At 40.2% G+C, this 19,535-nt stretch overlaps 1 protein-coding gene across 3 annotated transcripts; it reads right to left on the reverse strand.

Moving 5' to 3' along the window:
• Positions 1 to 633: 633 nt before the first annotated feature.
• On the reverse strand, positions 634 to 16,386 carry micall2b (mical-like 2b). Of its 3 annotated transcripts, none has more exons than XM_041036848.1 (16): positions 16,130 to 16,386; positions 14,454 to 14,502; positions 12,086 to 12,227; positions 11,806 to 11,993; positions 11,385 to 11,512; positions 9,942 to 10,694; positions 9,652 to 9,833; positions 8,840 to 8,906; positions 8,158 to 8,291; positions 7,920 to 7,984; positions 7,346 to 7,469; positions 7,015 to 7,117; positions 6,076 to 6,149; positions 5,873 to 5,987; positions 5,397 to 5,443; positions 634 to 3,624 (listed from the first exon to the last, which is right to left on the reverse strand). In XM_041036848.1, exons 1-16 carry the CDS (start codon positions 16,270 to 16,272, stop codon positions 3,548 to 3,550), a joined length of 2,391 nt encoding a protein of 796 aa, XP_040892782.1. In that variant the 5' UTR covers positions 16,273 to 16,386; the 3' UTR covers positions 634 to 3,547. The 3 variants fall into 3 exon arrangements, with proteins under 3 accessions (XP_040892782.1, XP_040892783.1, XP_040892784.1); XM_041036849.1 differs by having other exon boundaries at positions 8,840 to 8,903; positions 16,130 to 16,385; XM_041036850.1 differs by lacking the exon at positions 16,130 to 16,386 and having other exon boundaries at positions 12,086 to 12,211; positions 14,454 to 14,498.
• Positions 16,387 to 19,535: the final 3,149 nt, after the last annotated feature.

The following is a 19,535-nucleotide window of genomic DNA, read 5'->3' on the forward strand; positions in this document are numbered from 1 at the left end:
ACAAATCTATTAATGCTGTTTAATATACAAGGAACAAGGAAATGTTTTAGACGGCAAAGCCATGAGACACTTTCCACCTACAAAAGTTGTGAATTCCACATTAGAGGGTTGTTCAAATGGTCACGCTAAACACAAGCTCGCTTTACATAACCATTTATCAAATCTTGTTGGGAAAGACAAAGCTAAAATGTGATAAAGGGGGCGAAGAAGATTGTCAAATCATGAACGCAGCTTCTCTTTTAATCTTAAAAAGGATGAGGAGAAGTACACAAAAGTGTGTGAAACAACAATACCAACAGGTTGAGTGTTTGTGAATGTGGAGTTTATATTACTGTAACATGGATTAAACAGATATGGGCTGTGAATAGTTGAATCAAATTATGTCAGACCAGAGTCGAGCCTCGCCGAAACCTACTAAACGGTTTAAAAGTCTGTGTGAATAATGTGTGAGAGCCCACTGTGTTATGTAAATGAACCACCTCTCAAAGGTATATTTACAGTCGGCACTGGAACCCCAGTCTCCCACATTATACATGTTCCTTGTTAAGTCAACTTAAAGGCACATTTTCACCCCAAAGATAAACATGTTCCAAACTTAAGCAGAGACACGATTGATTCAGACACACAGCGGTGCAGTGACGGAACATTTTATCACGGTTTGAGAGAAAAAAATAAATAAAATCTACACAGGTTTTCACACATAACAACAGGAACAGATGTTGCCTTTAGAGAGGAAAAGATTACACAGTTTTGTATTTTCATACTAAAAGATATTTTATAAAAAACAACAATCAGAAGCTAAAAGTCAATTTCCCGTCTCTTTTCTTCTTTTATGGTGTTATTTCTCTCTTCTTCTGTAAATGGATATTTTAACTGTAGCAGAGCGAAACTGTTTGTGTGTTTGACCTCGTCACTCAAAGCTCTGTGTTTCTGTGGTTTTGTTGCAGTAGATTAGCAGCTGTTTGTACTGACAGTTTTCCTGCACAGTCTTTTTCTGCATGTGTACTCACGACCCAGCTGTATCATTTACAGGTAGGACGACACAAACTGGTGGACTGCTCAGCTTTTGGTCAAGAAATCTTTAGTACAGACTTTCGGACTTCTATTTTATACAAAAACAAGATGATTGTATTTTCTCAGCATCCTCAAATGTCATATGACATTTTTATTTTGTTTACTACAAATAATGAGTTACTAGTTTGTTGTTAATTTCAGAAAAAAAGCATACAAAATGCATACTACTGCTCATGAAACCTGGTAATGAAAATTGGCATACTGGCCTCAGTTTGATGTATTTGTTATGTAGACAGTAAGAAACTTTTGTAACTGGTATTCATGTTAACTGGTCTGTCTGTTTTTTTGTGATCTGCAGCATTATACCTGTAAATGTAAATCGAAGATAACGTGTGTATTATGTAATTGAAAAAAACAGCGATGACAGACAAAGTTTGAGGCGGCAGAAAGTGATGCTTGTTCGACGGTTTCCTGTTGTGAGAACAGAAGAAAAATCCAAAGCTGAAAACTAAAATGTTTTCTTTAGAATACAAATTATACAACAATAAATCCAAATGTCTCTGAGGCTATGTCTGGGATGGGCCTTCAATCTGTTATTTGTAAAAGACCAAAGATCTGGGCTCTAAGAGCTTCAGTCACATGAAAAGGCTCATGCTGCCTCCTAGTGGTTATACAGAGAAAAGTGCAATTCCCAATTTAAAGAGAGTAAGGAAGTGATATGATATTGATAACCTTTAGGAGACTAAGCACTGATCACATTCACCACTCAACTTATATTCAACTTGATTTTCATCTAAATAGATAAAGAGCAACATAATCCACTAATGATGTCGACTTTTTAATAAAATGTAAGTAAATTTATTACAGTAATTTATTTATAATCCAGGCCAGTTTCTGCATTTAATAATCAGACTATTGCGGGTACCAACTTTATACAATATACACAAATGAGAAACACAAACATAAAGAGGTCAAGACCTTTAACATATATACAATATTAAATGTCATTATTACCAACTAGTCCCGATAAAAGTGAGGAGTTTGGTCACAACACAAAATTTTGCTTCAGCGCTTTTGCAAAAGTACACGGAAACACCATGACGCAGAAACAGTTGATTCAGCTAAGGTATATGTAAAACATCTACAAATCCATATCCAATATGGACTAGTTCATCCATTTCCAGGACTCACAAACATCCAGTCAGACGCAAACCTGATTCATGCTTTTCTCTAGTCGTCCATTACAATGCAAAATTCCTCCACACATTCAAGTACAACACGATTGTATAAGAAAGTAAAACGTCCCAAAGAAAAGTGATCACAACTGCAAATGTGTGTCAGCATCAAACGCGTATTAAATCGTTATCAATTGTTATATGTTGAAGAGTTCATAAAATTGGTATCAGAATATATATATATAGCTCAAAAGTGCACTTACAGGTGAAAGCTCTGAATGATTAGTGAGTACCCTTGAGCTTAGATTATTCAGTATCTATTGTTTCCAAAAGTCAAGACTGAACATCTATTCACAGTTCCTAGAACAGTGGTTTGCAATCCCATAAAACGAAGATATGCCAACTTGTGACTCCTCATCACAGGTTGCATTAATCCACAGGCTCTGACAAATTCAACCACAGAATGATTATTCCTTCTCAGACTCCTTTATTTGATTACTTTTTAAGAGGCCTGAAAAGGAAAAATCATGCAATAATTCATGAGAGAGAGGAAAAAAAGGCTGAGAGAGCAGAAATATGTTTTCCTATCTCCCAACCTCTGAAGAGGGTTTCGACCACCGGCTTGCGAACCACTGGACTAGAAAATTCCATTATGTAATATAATGATTCAGTTCAAAAAGAACTTGTCACCTTATCAAGGGGAAGCGCTCTAAACAAACTTAGCTACAAGTCCAAGCTACTGTCCCAAGAAAAATGTCTGAGAGTTGTATTTAAAAGAGAAATGCAGTTCAGAACGTACAACAACAACAACAGTGTCAGAACGTGACCCTGAGGTTAGTCACAGGGTCACGAGTGACTTGTAGTCTGGTCTAAAACATGACCAGGGGGCAAGATACAGCTGTCGGACCTCTGAGATAAGTCTTGTTCTCTGTTAACTCCCATTAGCATCAGTGCCACTGTATACAAGCAACATTTGAATAAGCAGAACAAGCAAAGAGATATTCAGAGACAGCGGGTGTGTGTGTTTGTGCATGTGTGTGAGCATTAAGTAGGCAGATTAAGACTAGAAGGGGATTAAAACTAACAACTGGAGCGCTGAACCCAATCACATCACGGCTGGTGTGTCATTAACCCCTCAACATCATCTGTGTGTGTGTGGTAACGTCAGATCTTGAGTGATGCAGTCGACAGAGGGAAGGGCATTTTTCTCGAAGCACTGAATGTGACAGACTGACTGACTGACTCTCCATTTATCCAGCGTATCCCACGAATCACTGGCTGAGCACACTGACATTAAGACTACTACAAGAGCAGCAAAGATATCAAAGAAAAAAACCTGCGGTGCGTTTTAAGCAGCATCATCCCTCCTTCTTGCTCCCCCAGCTGAAGAGTTTGGCCACCGGAGACTTTTTCTTTGGTTTGTCCTTCTTTATGTCTGAGAGACAGGAAGACAGATAAAGGAAGCGATTTGGTTAAAGGAAGAAGGTCAGTAATAGAAATCCAATTTTTTTTTAAAAAACTTATGTTGTAGTACATTATCAGCATTAACGGCTATCTGACAACAGCATCTGTTTTTTCTTTACTTAGAACGATTCTGGCACATAATTAGACCTGATTCAGGACTGTCATACTACGCATCACGGTCCCGAATGGCTATCTGATGGAACTCAGACATTTCAGTCACTCAGGTCTATATGAAACACAATCTGCCTGGCAACTATGCAAAAAAATGGTGCTGAAGTGCTGCCGTGAAGCACTTCAAGCAGGGGGTGAGGAAGAAATCTTTCACCATCTTTGATTTGTCTGAAATCATTTCCTCTTTAATAAATAATAAATTAAGTGTCAAAATTCTCATTGTGTAATTGCATCCACTATATAGAGCTCTCAAATTTTATTTTTTATTTTTTTTTGAGAATAAGCTCAGCTTTGATCAAAACATCTCTGATGTCCATAAATGATCCTGGCAGAGACTCCATGTCATACACAAACTAAGACAACTTTCTGCTGCCCCCACCCTGCTGGGGGCAGCAGAACAGCTTCTTCATCAAAAACAGCTTCTTCATAATACATACAGTTTCTTCATAATGTGAACCAGAAATGAATGGCAGAGATATCACAATTATTTAAAACAGAAAATCCTTACATTGGAGGGGAGGGACAAAACTTTTTTTGCCACTGTAGCTTCATAAATTACTTTGATTAACTACTTCATAAATGGCAGCAGTTAATCGACTATCAACTTCATTTTCCGTCAATCAAATTATTGATTGCATTTACTCATTTGGGAGACGCTTTCATCCAAGGCAACTTACAACTTAGGGTTCTGAGTATTACCCAAGAATGCTTCGGCACATGGACAGGATGACACAGGGATCAAACAGCCAACCCTGTGATCAGTGGACAACTCAGTCTACCACCTGAGCCACAGCTGCCCTGATTAATCAACTAATCATTTTGGCTCAGAGCGAAGTTGTTTCAACCAGCGAGACTTCCAAAAGCAGAAGCACGATTGCCATTGGTTATCTGCAGTTTAATATACTCAGTGGACTGAGTGTTTTCGTTGGCCATAGTATTGACGATCATATGTGCTACTGTATGTGAACTGTACGCGATACAACTTGCGCGTAAACTATCATATGACTGCACTCAGAGTGGGAATGAACTGTGAAACTTTGGCATTAACTTTATGAATACATTAAATTGAAATGGCTAGTGTTTAGCCCACTGTCTGCATTCGCTCACTGTAACATAACGACCTTTCACTGAAGTTCAATAAATCTCCTCAATTTCAGCCCTGCTTTCCTGGTCATGAATTGCAAATGAAGCCGGCTTTAACTCTATTCTATCACAGGGTCAAATTAACCGGCTACATTATCCATTTGTCTAATAGGAATGCTGCTGACAAAAAGAGGGGGAGCATTCTGTTTGATGCTTTTTCCATTAGCAGTCATTAGATCAAATGAGATGAAAACATTGCCCAGTGGCACCCTTAAAAATGCAGCACAGGTTCACTCACTCACACACACACACACACTTCCATAAACCACAATGAGAATTCTATCTACTTCAATTAGAGACATCCATGATGGAAATCCTCAATTGGATAATTTATAAACCAACTAAGTTGCAGTGACACCGAGGTTGTGATAACTAATGAACAGAGCGGAGGGGGGTCAGATGGCCTGTGGAGGTGGTGGAGACACTCACTGAAATTCATCATCATCTTGTTTAGCTGCTCGTCCTCCTCTTCCTCCCTGAGAAGACGAAGCGAGCAAGAGCACACAAAAAGTGAACAAAGATTACCAACAATTCACACCCGTGTGAGCACATACTGTACTTATACATTCAGTACAATCTGTAACTTACTCTAGTAATTTGATATGAAACACTGACTATGACATTTTTGGGGTACCAAAATGTATTGGATAAATTTAAATAAGCTTTAACAGAATTGTCATATTAAGTATTTGAACTCGCAGTCAACAACAACCCAAAGACGTCAGCAGGCCTGTGGTATTTTTCCTAGTAATGCTCTGCTGGACCTGTGCTGCAGCATTCTTCACTTTCTGCTTCTTTTCTACTTTGAGTCTGGTCTTCAGGAAGAGAAAGGCATGATCTTTCAAATTCTGACTGACTTTTAAACACTATATACCGTCCTCCCTGTATTTTGTCTAAAAACACACCTGAGTCTGTCCTCGTCCAGACCTTCTACGATTGCATTTCTGTCGTTGACAATCCCCACCAGTTTGTCCATCAGCTGCTGTTCTCTCTTTCGGTCCCAGGCTGTTTTCAGATGTTCTGCACACACATAAAAAAAAGATAATATATTTAAGTCTAAGATTGTTGATCTGTTTCGTGTTATGCAACATGCTGAGTAAGCCCTCACCTGGTTTTTCAATCAGTCTCCTGAGCTCCTGTTCAACACTGGGCTGCTCTTCCTCCAGGTCCTGGGTTTTTCCTCTACACACGAAAACAACATACACATTTAAATTAGCATTGCTTATTGTATCTGTTACTCGATTAAAAGTTTCTAAACATCTTCAGTCTTCAGAAAATCTAGAGGACTGTGACTTTGGTAGACATAAAGTATTTTTTCTGTAAATGTCTTTAACAATAATTACAGAGAGACAGGAATACAGAGATTTAATTGCAGTGCACATTTGCTTCTTAAAGGATAAGAAAGACAGGTGATATGCTGTATTTTTCTCTTTGTCAGCAATTCCAGTGAAAAGACCAAAACCAACAGGGTGTTACCCCATCTCTTAATCCCCTCTGCCTTCCCTATTCTTATATTCCTAATATTCCTAATATTATGTTATTCAGCCCCAAGCCCACTGTTTCCTATTGAATGCAGAAATCTTTAAAAAGAGGGCACAGAATTATACTTTTAGTTTTTTTTAAAAAAGGTTAAATAATTTCATGAAACAGGTTGGCACTGTAGTTTTTAGCAATCACTGAAACAGATATAAAAGCTGCATTTGTTGGGGACTATTTTCAGCTGTGGATTAATACACATTTGGTTCTATAGCGAGTATTTATGGCAGCAGAACCTTAGGTATTTTGTCTTTTCACCGAACCGGTTGACAATAAGAAAAATCTAAAATATCACCAGGCTTATCCTTCAAGCAGGCTCCTGCTTCTCACTCCTCTTCCACTGCAGCCAGTGGGGGGGTGATCTGCCCTGTTCCAGGGCGTCCTGCTGGGGGACGGAGGAGGGAGGACACTGGGAATGCAAACTGTCAACCTTCTGGCCACAAGTCTGTTTCACTAATCGCTATAAAGTGGCATGCCCCTTATCTAAGTGTGTTCATGTGTGTGTACTCACATGTAGACCAGCTCAGACTCCCGGCGCATGGCCACCTGCTTGTTCCTGATCAAAGTGAACCACTCAACCATAAGCTCATCCATGAAAGAGTCATCTTCACCCTCTGAAACACACACACACACACACACACACACACACACACACACACACACACACACACACACACACACACACACACACACACACACACACACACACACACACACACACACACACACACACAGTTAATCCCAGGTACACACCCAAAATCCTCTAAATCTTTTTTTTTTCACACCACATCCACATCCTGACTAAAGAGAAGGCTTATTTATTATATGTGTGTTCATCCCACCTTCCTCGCTTCTGCGGAGCTTCATCTCCAGCTCGACTCCTCTCTTCTCCAGCTCGTTCAAATTATCTTCAATTTCCTGAAGCTCCTTCACGATGTCCTCTTTGGGAATGTAGCCTGGCTTCGTCTACGGATGTAACGCATGCACACCAAACACGTGCAGACGCAATTAATAAACCACCTAAAAACACATTGCTGCAAAGGGAAAAATCTTAGATTTTTACCTTTAATGCCCCAACAGGTCCAGGTTTGAATGGGGAAATCGATTACAAGCCCTTCCTACCAACTTTGAGTGATATCTTTTGCAATGTTGTCATTATTCCTTCACTATTTTTTATCTTTATGTTATTACTGTTTTGATGTTATTGTGATAGTTATTTCATTTTGTTCTGTTCTGATGTACTGCCTACAAAGATTACCAGCTGTAAACAAACTGTTTCCACCTTGACGAAGTCCCAGTGAGGTCAAAAACAGTCTGAATTTTAATTAATAAATAAAGCCTTTCAGTACATCCCCTGTCCTTGCCTGAAGAAAGATTTTTTTACTGCAAACTTATTTCCCATCTTAAGTTCAGTACCTTTGAAGTATTTGACTCTGACTTGGTGCCATTTGCAGTTTGTTCTCTCTGACCGATTTCAAATCCTGAAAAAAAAAAAAAAATAAAAGATAAAATGCAAAAAATAAATGTGGAAGGTTAAGTACAAAGACACAAGATCTGATTGCTATTTGGGAAATCTTTAGGAAGACCATTTGTGTTTTCGTCCAATTCCTATTTAGCCAGAACAAAATTACAACACAGATGACCATGTTCTTACCCTTTGATGGTGGAGGAGTGACAGAAATGCTCGGGCTGGGGACATTAGAGGAGGACGAAGAAGGCCTAACAGAAAGCTCTGAAGTCTGGGACTTCCCAGCTCCATTAGCCCATGGTTTAGGTGGACCAGAAGGTCTGTGGATGTATGGAGAAAGAGCATAAAGGGAGAGAGAGAGAGACAGAATTTAATACCTTCAAAGGCAATTTATCTGCTACTCTAATCAGTACCCTACAGTCCTTGGTTTTGATTCATTAGAGTGAGAATAAAGGTCATCTGGGGGAAGGAACTCTGAGCACTGAGCATATGTTGCACCACAGAGGACTCTACTCTGTCTTGACACCATTTGGGGATCACATGCATGTGGCGGAAGAGGAGAGACTGAAAGCTCTGACTACAAATGATGGCCGAGCCATTTGGAGGAGCAGCAGGTACAGGCTTCCTGTGGGAGGAATGGCTGGAGAGATGGATGAAAGACTGGATCAAAGGATGGACGGATGGACAGGGCATCAGGGGGAAAAAAAAGCCCTCATACTGTTAATGCTCGATGATGTTGATAAGCTGTGAGCTCGCTCACGTACAGATACACCCTGTTGTTATGAAGTCGACCAGTAAGGGAAAGGAATTAACCAGAAGCAGAGAATAAGGTGACAGCACAGAAGAAAGTCAACAAAACAAGTCTTACTTTGTTTCTTTGGCGACAGGTTTGAGCCTCGACCTCCAGCCTGCAGGAGACTCGTTTTCTGATGCTGCTGAGAACAAAGAAACCAATTGAAAGTTTAGTTATTGTTTTTTAACTGTCTGGTTCAGTTCCACTATCCAGTGTCAGTTCCTATTTTTAGTGTTATAAAGCAATGACATTTGCCACCAACAGCAAGGTCAAACAGCCAGAGGACAACAATATTAAAATATAATAAGATATATTTACTGTAACCTGCTGTGTGCTTTGATTCCAAAAGTAACTCTCATGGGGCACCATGAAAATAATCACCAAAGAGGAACAAGCCCCTGTACACATTAGTTAGTGCACGAGGGTGAAGTAATAAACTTGCTTTAGAATGATAAGGAGGAGTCAGTGGGGCACTGATGAAGTCTCTAAACTATGGATGAATTAACCAAACTGGATAAGGAGCCTCAAGTCAGCCTTACAAGTAATCTTTCTACATTTGTTTTTTTTTTTTTTTTAACATATCCTTTCCAGCACAAAAATCCTCTCCAGCTTTTTCCCCCCAAAGGCTGCCACTATAAAAGAGATGACTGTAAAATGTTTGAGTGAAGAAATTCATTCTTGACCTGTCAGTACATCACACATTCACATTATACCACACACAAATCAGAAAAGGCTGACAGGCTTTTTTTTTTTTTTTTTTTTGCAGAGGTGGACCACTTCACCTTAAACCAAAGACCCCCTTGCTCACATTATAAAAAATGTAAGCAACAAATGATGTATGCTTACCCACCCCTATGTAAAGTTATGCAAATGTTTATGAATTTAACCTGAGGCGCTGGGTGATGGACTGCCAGGCTTTGGGCCCCCTCCGCTCCTGCTGGCTGGGCTCGGAGCAGAGCTCCCGGTGTCCAGAGGCTGCAGGTCAGCGAGGATTGACCGGTCTGCTTTCAGCTTCACCCTCCCTCTGACAGTCTCTGTCTCTCTCTTGGGAGTCTCGACCAGAGAAGGCCTGAATAGAGGTGATGAAGTATTATTAAATGGCCAGAGCTGGGCCAGGCCAGAGCAGGACATACAGTTTAATCATGTGCGTGAGTGTGGTTGAGGTTTGTTGACTTACTTGTCAGTTTTCTTCGTGGCTACCGTCAGCCATGATGGCTTACTGTTGTTATTGTTGTTCTCCTCAGTCAGTTTCTTGGAGATGAACGCTGCTGCTGATGCTTTTGACTTATTACTCTCACTGTCTTCCGGTTTCAAACTCACCTTTCCACCCACACCAGTGTTTTTAGTTGCATCCCCATATTTATCCAAGTTCACATTTGTTTCCTTTTTGCCAGCACCGCCAACATTCACAACCACAGTCACAGTCTGACCTGCTGTGGCCTCCTGGACCTTTCCACTCACATACGGCCCTTTATTTACATCCATGTTGATGGCTGTAGTATTTTTCTCCTCATTCTTAGTGTTGCTGTCTGACTGGAAGAACTTGAGCTTGGATTGCATTGTCTTAGCTGCTGTGGTTGAGAGGCGAGGGGCAGCAGTGGGCCTGGTGTTGACAGAGGTGGTGGTAACGAAAGTAGATTCAGAAGTAGTCTTTGAAGCTGTGGGTTTGAAGACAGAAGCGGTCTGACTTTCTTTAGCAGTGGAAAAGACACTTGAAGCAGGCCGGGAAGGAGATGAAGGAGAAAAAGTGGTGGAGAAGCTTGAAGGGGTGCTGGGTTTCTCCACCAGCCATGCTGGTCCCATTCTGGAGGGGGTGTGGGTGGGTGTCGTCGTGTTTGTTTTAGTGGAGTTTGGAGGAACGTATTTGGAAACAGGAGTGTTTGTGGGTAAATCTCTGAGAGGCGCAGTTGTGTTTGTAGGTGATAGTACCCTGAAAGACAGAAAGAAGGACACATGTAAAGGTTACAGTTATGAAATTTTCCTGTAAATACTTCCTGTTCCAGCAGACTTCAGATGGTGGGACAAAGCTCTACACCTTGCCAAGGTGTGAAGTCCTGTTTCCATCATTTTGAATATGCCCCCTTTACATAATCATGTATCCATGAATGCTGGACAATATTTGGATTGGATTTCCACCATCAGTGGGAGTCAGGAAGATCAAGAATTTTTCAAACAGGAAAGAGTTGATTTCGATTTTTTTTTTTTTCGATATATATATTTTTTTTTTTTGGAGAGGGGGGTGTATCCAAAATCAAAGCACTTCGGGAGCTTGGCATACAAAACAACATCACCAATTTCTGACAGATTTTTATTTTTATTTCTTTTGGTCTAAAGGACAGAATTAAAAGATTTTCTCAGGAAACAGTATAAATATACATGAAAGGTCTGATCAAGGATAATTTTGTAATTTGTAGTATTAGTATTGGGCAAATTAAATTATTTAAGTCAGTTTTTCAATGAATAATTTAAATGAAACTGTAATTAATTAGCTTGAAGTCTTTATCAAGTTCAGCAATTCATTAATTGTTCTACAATTATTCAGTAAAAACACTTCAGATTTCACAGATTGTAAGGATTAATTATGAAAATAATGCATGTTTCGTGTTAGTAGGGCTCTTACTTTGCACAGTTCCTGTGATACAGCTTCCCGTCCACTAGATGTCGCTGCACCAAGTGAACATGTTTGTTACAGGACACACATCTGTTACTCAGGGTGCCTGGCTGATGAGATTTCTCAACCAGAACATCCTAGAAGAGTTGGAGAGAGGGCGAGGGAGGTTTTATGAAGTGGAAATGACAGCTTCATTCATGATTACTGATCAGTTTGTCACTAAACTTGCTGTAACTGATCACAGGAAATTTGGGGGGGTTTTGCCTGTTTTGTAAAAACAGTTCAGTACAGATGCAACAAGATGTCTCTGCAGGCATTTAGGTCTTCTTTAAAGTGACTGCAAAATATTTTTTATTTACATTTGCTGGACACTCAAATTTGATTCATGACTAAGTGACGCTTATTTAAGTGTTCAGGTAGCAAAATTTACCTGTGTGGCATTTCTGGTTTGTTTTGGGGAAGGAGAGGGTCTTGTGATGTTGGAGGAGGGAGGAGGGCTGTTCTCTCTGGCAGGCTTAGACGAGGGGAACACCTTAGCCACCACCGGCTGGTTCTTCTTGCCAGACGGTTCATCTGTGGGGCCCTCCGCTGGACGCTTTATACCCCCCATACCACCAACTGTGTGCAAACACACAAAGACATACAGACAGATCAGACAAGGGAGAGAGGGAGAGAGGGAGAAACGGAGAAAGGGAGACATAGATACTCACTTGGGGAGCGTCCATGGAAGTAGTTGTAGTACTGTGACACATATGTCAGGATACTGAGGCGATCAGGAACCTTAAGAGCCACCATGTCCTCTGCATCCAACAGTGCTGGAATTCCCAGCTTCTCCTCTGCAACCGAGAACGCCTGCAAATAACATCGACTTTATCCATCAAAACAGAAGAAGCTCAGGGAGGATTTTTAGATTCAACACCAACTGGCCAAAGATGGAAAGGCATCGACAAATCAAATAAAAGAAGACTGTCTGTCTGAGTGGGATCTCAGAGACAAGACGTTTGCCATCTGTTATTAATATTCAAATGCATGTATGAGATTGTTACAGTCCCCACAGAAAGTTGTGATGTCCTCGCAAAACTCAGGCTGCTTTGACACCTTGGAGAAGATGAGTGTGTTGATAGGTGTAAAGTTTTAAAAAAATGTTCATTTGTATTAAATATACATATATTCTACAGAGGGTTTTGGATTCCCACACACTGTCAGCACAACATTGCATTTCTGATAAATTTCCTACTGACAGTGTAAAGGAATTCAGCACTTAGTTTTGCACAATTTAATCTGCACACACATCTGTCTACCAGGTGTACAACAGTTAATTTGGATGTGGACATATTCTTTCCTCTTGTCTCTGTCTCGCTCTTCGGTAAAATTCCTTGAAGTGGCCAAATTCTGACCACAGATTAAATCTACACCTCATGTGTTAAGAAAGTAGTGAGTGGGTCTGGAATTTCCAAACTAGATTCACATTCAGCGATTCCATGGAAGCATAAAAAAACAAGCAGAGGCAGGCCAACAAGCACCAGAAGCGTAACTTCATGAGAAATTACAGGATCAAGAGAGTCATAAAACAAGGTTTACTTTGATGTGCCCTAGGACATTTGAATCTCTAACAGCTTTTTGTCTTAAACCAACCTGTTGTTTCAGCTTTGTTTCTAAAACAACTACAGTTCACAGAGCATAAATTTATAATGTTGAGCTTTTGTCAGTCCCAGAACTCAGACTCCAATAATGAAGCTCCAGGAAGAAAACGAAAGTAAAAAAAAAAAAAGCAACAAAGCAGTTAAAATGTGGCCAGAGCAAAATACTCTTGAGTTTGGCAATAATTTCTCTGTTACACAACATCAACTGGTGCTCATGCAATACCCAGAGATAACATGAAGAAGAAATTTATGGCTACAAGGTATTACTTTTATTATTGATTACTCAATCGTTCTGGATTCATTGACTATTTACAATATTAAAATGTAAAAAAAACAAAACAAATAACAACCAAAAAACAAATGCCAATCATAATATCTTGAACGACAGTGACTTCAGATTTAAATGTGGTGGACAAAATAAGAGAAATACCTGTCAGTATGATGCAATGTAATTCAACAGTATGAATCGGATTGGATTGGATTGGAAGGTAGGATTTATTGTAGGAATGTTGTATTAGACTGCATCCGTTTTTGCTTCTGCTAAGAAAATGGCTTTGGTGTATTTTTTTTAAGCAACTCCTTCAACAGTAATGTGTGGATCAGTTGCTTTGGATGCAATTGGATTTAAAAAGGGGTTAAAAGCTGTTTATGTTCCCTTACTAAGGTAACAAAATAACATTGTTTTGGAAATGGTACTGAAACTGTGGTATTCTAATGGCAGAGATATGAAAAAAGATATCAAACAACATAGGGACTAGCATGATTTTGTAATGGTGACTGATGAAATGAGGTGTGATGCGATGAATCACGTTTGCAAACAAGACCAGCAGCTACACTAGCAGCCCTGTGAGGCTCCACTTAGGCACAATGCTGCTTTGAACTAAATTCATACACCAGAATGCTAACACTAATTTAGCCTGATAGCACATCAGTAACATTTGTTAATTAACACTCAGCACCAGCTGAGGCCCATGGGAATGACATGAGTTTTGCTTGTACTTGGTCATAAACCAAAGTACTGCACAAATAAAAATTTTGACCTGATGATGGTGCTAGATGAAAATGAATGTTTTTACCAAATGTCATGGAAATTCATCCTGTAATTGTTTCACACAAAACCACAAATGTCAACCTGCTGGTTCTATAGAGGAAAACTCAGAATATCATTTAAAGATATGATTAGGATTCATCCTCTGGGGGGACCATGAGTGTCTATGCCAAACTTGATGGCAACCCATCCAAGAGCTGTTGAAATCTTTCAGTCTTGACCAAAGTGGTGGACAGACCAACTTTACTATCCATGAGGCCATGTTGCTAGCATGATCAAAACGTTCTCTGGTACTTTGCCAAACCTTCTGTTTATGAAGGAAGCCTGTCAAACAAACTACTTGTTTCCAACAGTCAGAGGTCAAAATGTCAAGAATGCGTGTCTCACCAGTTTGTTGTTTTCGTAGACATTTTCCTTGTTGAGTGAATCAAAATTGCTGCAAGAAAGGAAAAAAAAAAAAGATGAGCAACAAAACACATGAGATCCAACTTCCCTTCCTCATTCATGTGTTTACAATCAGTCTAGACCACAACATTTGTTATATGTCATTTAGTCATAGTCACTTAGTCATGCACAGCCTCTTTATTTCAACATATATCATGACACTGACAGTGTCACTAATCAGTTACATGATCACTGGATCACTGATCTCACGCTGTAAAACTGAAACTAACAGAGAGCTCAGCCTGCATTCATCACAGTCATGGATGTGTCTATATTGAGTAAACTGGAACTAAGCTTTTAATCAATGTTTAGTGCTTATATGCATGTAAACACTAAATGCTCCCGCACGCTGGCCTGGCTGGGGGTAAAAAGTGGAGTGGAAAGAAACTGGAGCAGCTGTGTCTCTTCTTGACATGACAGTACAATCACTGGCTGCCATAATGAGCTCTCTGGAACAAAACCATGCATGTCTGTGTGAAGAAAGCGAAATTTCAGCGAGAAATGATGAGTTAAGTCTCATGTGGACAAATCTTGTTCAGACCATCTTGAGCCAAGACACTTTGCAGCTGCCAAGCACAAATGTAAACTATTAATCCCTGGTGGAAATTCCCTGGTAGTTTCTCTCCAGCTCCAGACTGAGACAAACTGGACAGAGTTGAACTTAATAGTCAGTAGATACGCAATGAATCAGCATAAATTTTGATCGTTTAAGTCATTTATAAGACAAAAAACTCCAAACATTCTCTGTTTCTAGCTTCTCAAATGTGAAGATCTGCTGCTGTTATCTGTTTTACAAATTGTAAACTGAATATGTTTGAGTTTTGGGCTGGACAAAACAAACAACATGAAGACCATGCACTTTGAGCTCAGGGTACTTAAAATTATTTTTTTTCACTATTTTCTGACATCGTATAAGCTAAAATGAAGAATTTAATTTAAAAATGATCAAGAGACCAGTTGATCCTGATCAGTAATCATTAGCTGCGGCCCTAAAACTGGATGAAATTATTGCCTTTCCTTGTCTAGCAGATCCAGAGCACAGCTGACTTCCAAAATATAGGATTATGGCTGCAGACTGACAAGGATGTTCAACGTGTAGAGCAAATGACTAAGATACAAAGAACAGCAGAAGTGTGTGGAGCACTGATTCACTCTTGGGGTCTCTTGGGGTAAGTCCAGGTCAGGTATTGATGGTAAGTATACTGCATATCACAAGTCCTCCTAAGCTAATCTCAAATCAATTGCAAATCCTTCAGGTCTGTGAACACAGAAATGCATGAGTTAAGATATGTTCAATAATTCTACCCTGTCAAAACTTGAGTTTTAACTAAGTTCAGATCAGTCACTGAGCTCCACTGGGTCCACAGCTGAGCTCCTGATCCTGCTTTTCCTTCAGACCCATCAACCCGAAGTTTGGTCTCTATCATCAAACTACTGGTGAAACCTACCAGGAAGGTAGAAACAAAAAAAACCAGAGGAGTCCGTCTTCCCTGAGCAGTTCGTGCTGTAAACAGGCAGGTTTAAACTAATGATTCACAGGTGTGTTAGAAATATCGGACACCACAGAACTTGACTCACTTCCCCTTTGTTCCCGTCTGTCCTCTGGTTTCGGTACTTACATGATATCTGGTCTGTGTTTGTGGATGAGGGCGCAGAAAGCCAGGCCGTCCCTGAAGGACGTGGTCATGTTTGTGATGGACACATCCCGGTAGCCCTCACACTGGACCCGGCACCACTGCTGCAGCGCCTTCACGGCCGACATCCCGGAGCTCAGACGCGCACGCAAGCCGCTGCTGGAGCCGTGTGTGAGCGCAGCAGCGCCGCTGTAGACTCACTGAGCTCACCCCTTCCCTACACCCCTCCCTCTTCCGACAACAAACTTTTGAAACTTTCCACAGCAGCTCGGACTCAGTGGTTCCGGGAAGTGACAGAAAGCAGGAGTGTGTTTATGAGTGTGTGGGAATCACCTCCTCTCGTCTGACAAAGCTGAAGGAGATTGAACGTGACACCTGTGAAAGGTTGATAATGACGCTGCGTGGGTGGAGTTAGACCGCCTTATTGTTTCTTTTAACTCTTTGTGTGTGTGTGTGTGTGTGTGTGTGTGTGTGTGTGTGTGTGTGTGTGTGTGTGTGTGTGTGTGTGTCACACTAGCCTATATATGTAAACCAAATCACAAGGCTGTGAATGACAAGATTTTAGAGATATGAATTCCCGAGTCCAAGCCCTTCCGACATTTTCAACTGATACCAAAACCAGAATATGAAACTTTGTGATAAATTAGATCTGATGTTCATTTCATCTCCATTCATTATGGTTTCAGTGCTGTTTCAGATAGTTGTACAAACTGCCAGGACTAAAATCCCGTTCAGGTCTTTAAAAACACTAAAGATCCAGAAACAAAACAGAAGTGATGAGTGCCCTGAATTGCTGAGTCACCCTCTCAACTAAAAATCCAGTTCACATAAGTGTTGCCATGTTCACACACACGTGTATTTGTTGTGTTATTACAGGACAGTGTGATATTTATTTAAGGGTTGTAATTTGTAGCTATTTCAGTAAATGGACTATAAACAGTGAAACCAGTTAACCAGGTGTGGTTGCTGCTTGTGAAAGTCAGTGTGTCCTGTCCTGTCCTGTCTGCTGGGTGTGTTGGAGGAGCTGGGTGGTGTCTGTTCACTGGGTTACCTGACACCTGCACACATGGTCTGTTCATGTGCAGCAGGCTGCAAAAAAAAGAGGTGACATGCTTTGTTTTACTCTCACTTTTCAAACTTGCAAATACCTGTTTACATCGCGTCACTCTCTTCATAGCAATGTTGTGTTTATTTTGTTTTTGGCAGGATAATCTGCATCATACAGTGAAATTAAACAGAAAACAAGTTATTAGTTTAGGCATAGCCATTACTTTGGTTTATGGCCAAATACCTGTGAAACTGATGACACTGATACCAGCCTAATATTTTACTTTCTTTGTGTCACCATGTTAGTGTGTTGATCTTAGCATTTAGCTCAGAGCACTGCTGTGTCTGAGTACAACTCTACAGAGCTGTTAAAATAGCTGTAGACTCTTAGTAGTGTATTTTTTTTTGTTTCCCTTTTTAAAAACCAACCAAATCTAGCTTTAATCACACAGCTAAACCCATACTCGAAGTGAGCATGCACCAAAAATGACTTGACTTCACAAACTTGGCGGCCATAATGGACTGAACAGAAGTAGTGAGCACACACACGAACACACACACAGACTTAAGAGCTGTAATGCCGCTGTGCTCTTTTTGTCAGTCCCACAGCACCGACTCAGATGTTAAAGAAAACCTCTAGACAGAAAAAGAAAGTAGGAATCGAACAGTGAAGCTGCTTTTAGCTTTTTTTTATGACCCCCAAAACTCTCTTGCACAATAACCATCTGTCAAAATGACTGAATGTTTCTTTATTTAAAAAAATAAATTGGCAATTCGTTTTACAAAAATATTTAAAAGATTTTTTTTTGTGTGTGTTTCTTTTGTGTAGCTTCCTGTATGAAATACGCTACATAAATATGACCCAATGTCACAAAACAGGCAACCTCAGAAAGCCCAGGCTGAAACACTATCTGGCAACTGTGGGGTTTTCTCAGCGACGTGTAAACCATGACACTAAATTACTTACTTTTTTAGTTTTCCTTCAATGTGCATTATAAGCACGATTATGCAAATTAAACATGTACAGACTGCCCTATGAAGTCCTGTACCTCGTCCCTCTCTCCACATGCCAACCATACAAACACCCCCCACGGACAAATACTTAATCCACCCAAATCCAGACAGGAAATGCCCTCGTCAGTAGAGCAGAATGCTTTTGACAGACCCCCGCTGTTCTCTCTCCCTTCCTGCCTCTTTCTCTTTCTGCTCCCTCCCCTCCACTGAATGATAGATGTGCCCTCCACAAACTGCCATCTGGAAACAGTTAGCCTGTGAACGTTTGCACAGAGCCAATAAAAACATGTCTATCTCGGGTCTATCAGTAGTGGAGGATAAGTCAACACTGCGATCGTAGGGGGAACATGGGGACAAGTTGTTTGCTTTCACTTTCAGGGGCTGATGTGTGTGCTGTAGGCACAATCAAATTCTTGTTTGGTTTCATGACACAAGAGATCCAGTTAAATTCTTGGCTCAGCGTCAGTGATTCTTTCCCAGTTTACTTCTTGTTTTCTGGTTAGTGTCCACAGAGAAAGAGACACATAATTATCAAACTTTGCAGAGACAAACTAACTGAGCTCAGTCCTCTGATAATCTCTGATTTCTTAATGACAGACATCCTGAGATTCCCCCATCTATGTGACCACTGGGTTTTTAAAGGGCGGAGACTTGAGGACACTGGTCAATAACAAAAACACAGACAGAGAGGCTGCAGATGGATGAAAGGCTGAATAAAGAACACTGACAGTTAGGAAAGTTAATAAAGAAGAGATGATACAGGGGGAGGAAATAATATCAAAAAAAAGAGTTTAGTCTCATAATTTAAGACAACTCACACCAGGATTTCAACCTTTTTAGTGCCTCCAAGAGTAACTGTAGTAAAACAGATTAAATTACAACCTTTGGTCTACAAAGGTTGTAATTTAATCTACAACAACTGGTATTTACAGATAAGACAACCATATTTCAACCTTACAGTAAAACTGCCCATAGATTAATCTCAGACTTGGTAACTCGAGTACTTTAGACCTGTTGATGATTAAATGCCTTGATAAAGAAATCTTTGATCAGACTAGTAGAGGAAGGAAACACCATTTGTTACTCACAGTTTTCCCCCAGATGTTCTGGTTTAGGGTTAAACCCTACAACATCTCTGCCTTTTCGCAACTAAATCTGACAAATATGCAAAATCTTGCATAAAGTCCTTTGATGTCATGAGGGAAACTTCACTCATAAATTACACTGTTATGAGAAATGACACCAACAATCATTGTGAAATACACACAAACAAAAATTGTGCCCTCTAGTGGTACATGTACTTCAGCACTTCAGGTTCATGATCCAAATG

This window comes from Toxotes jaculatrix, chromosome 4, assembly GCF_017976425.1.
Source record: "Toxotes jaculatrix isolate fToxJac2 chromosome 4, fToxJac2.pri, whole genome shotgun sequence".
Classification (NCBI taxonomy): domain Eukaryota; kingdom Metazoa; phylum Chordata; class Actinopteri; family Toxotidae; genus Toxotes; species Toxotes jaculatrix.

Bases quoted from the DNA above. Each gene is read 5' to 3' on its own strand.
- micall2b (XM_041036848.1), bottom strand. From the start codon at position 16,272: ATGTCGGCCGTGAAGGCGCTGCAGCAGTGGTGCCGGGTCCAGTGTGAG. The intron at 10,695-11,384 runs GTAAGAGCCCTA...TCTGTCTTTCAG, and splicing joins TATCACAGGAACTGTGCAAA to GGTACTATCACCTACAAACA. The intron at 5,988-6,075 runs GTGAGGGCTTAC...ATGTGTGTGCAG, and splicing joins GAGACTGATTGAAAAACCAG to AACATCTGAAAACAGCCTGG.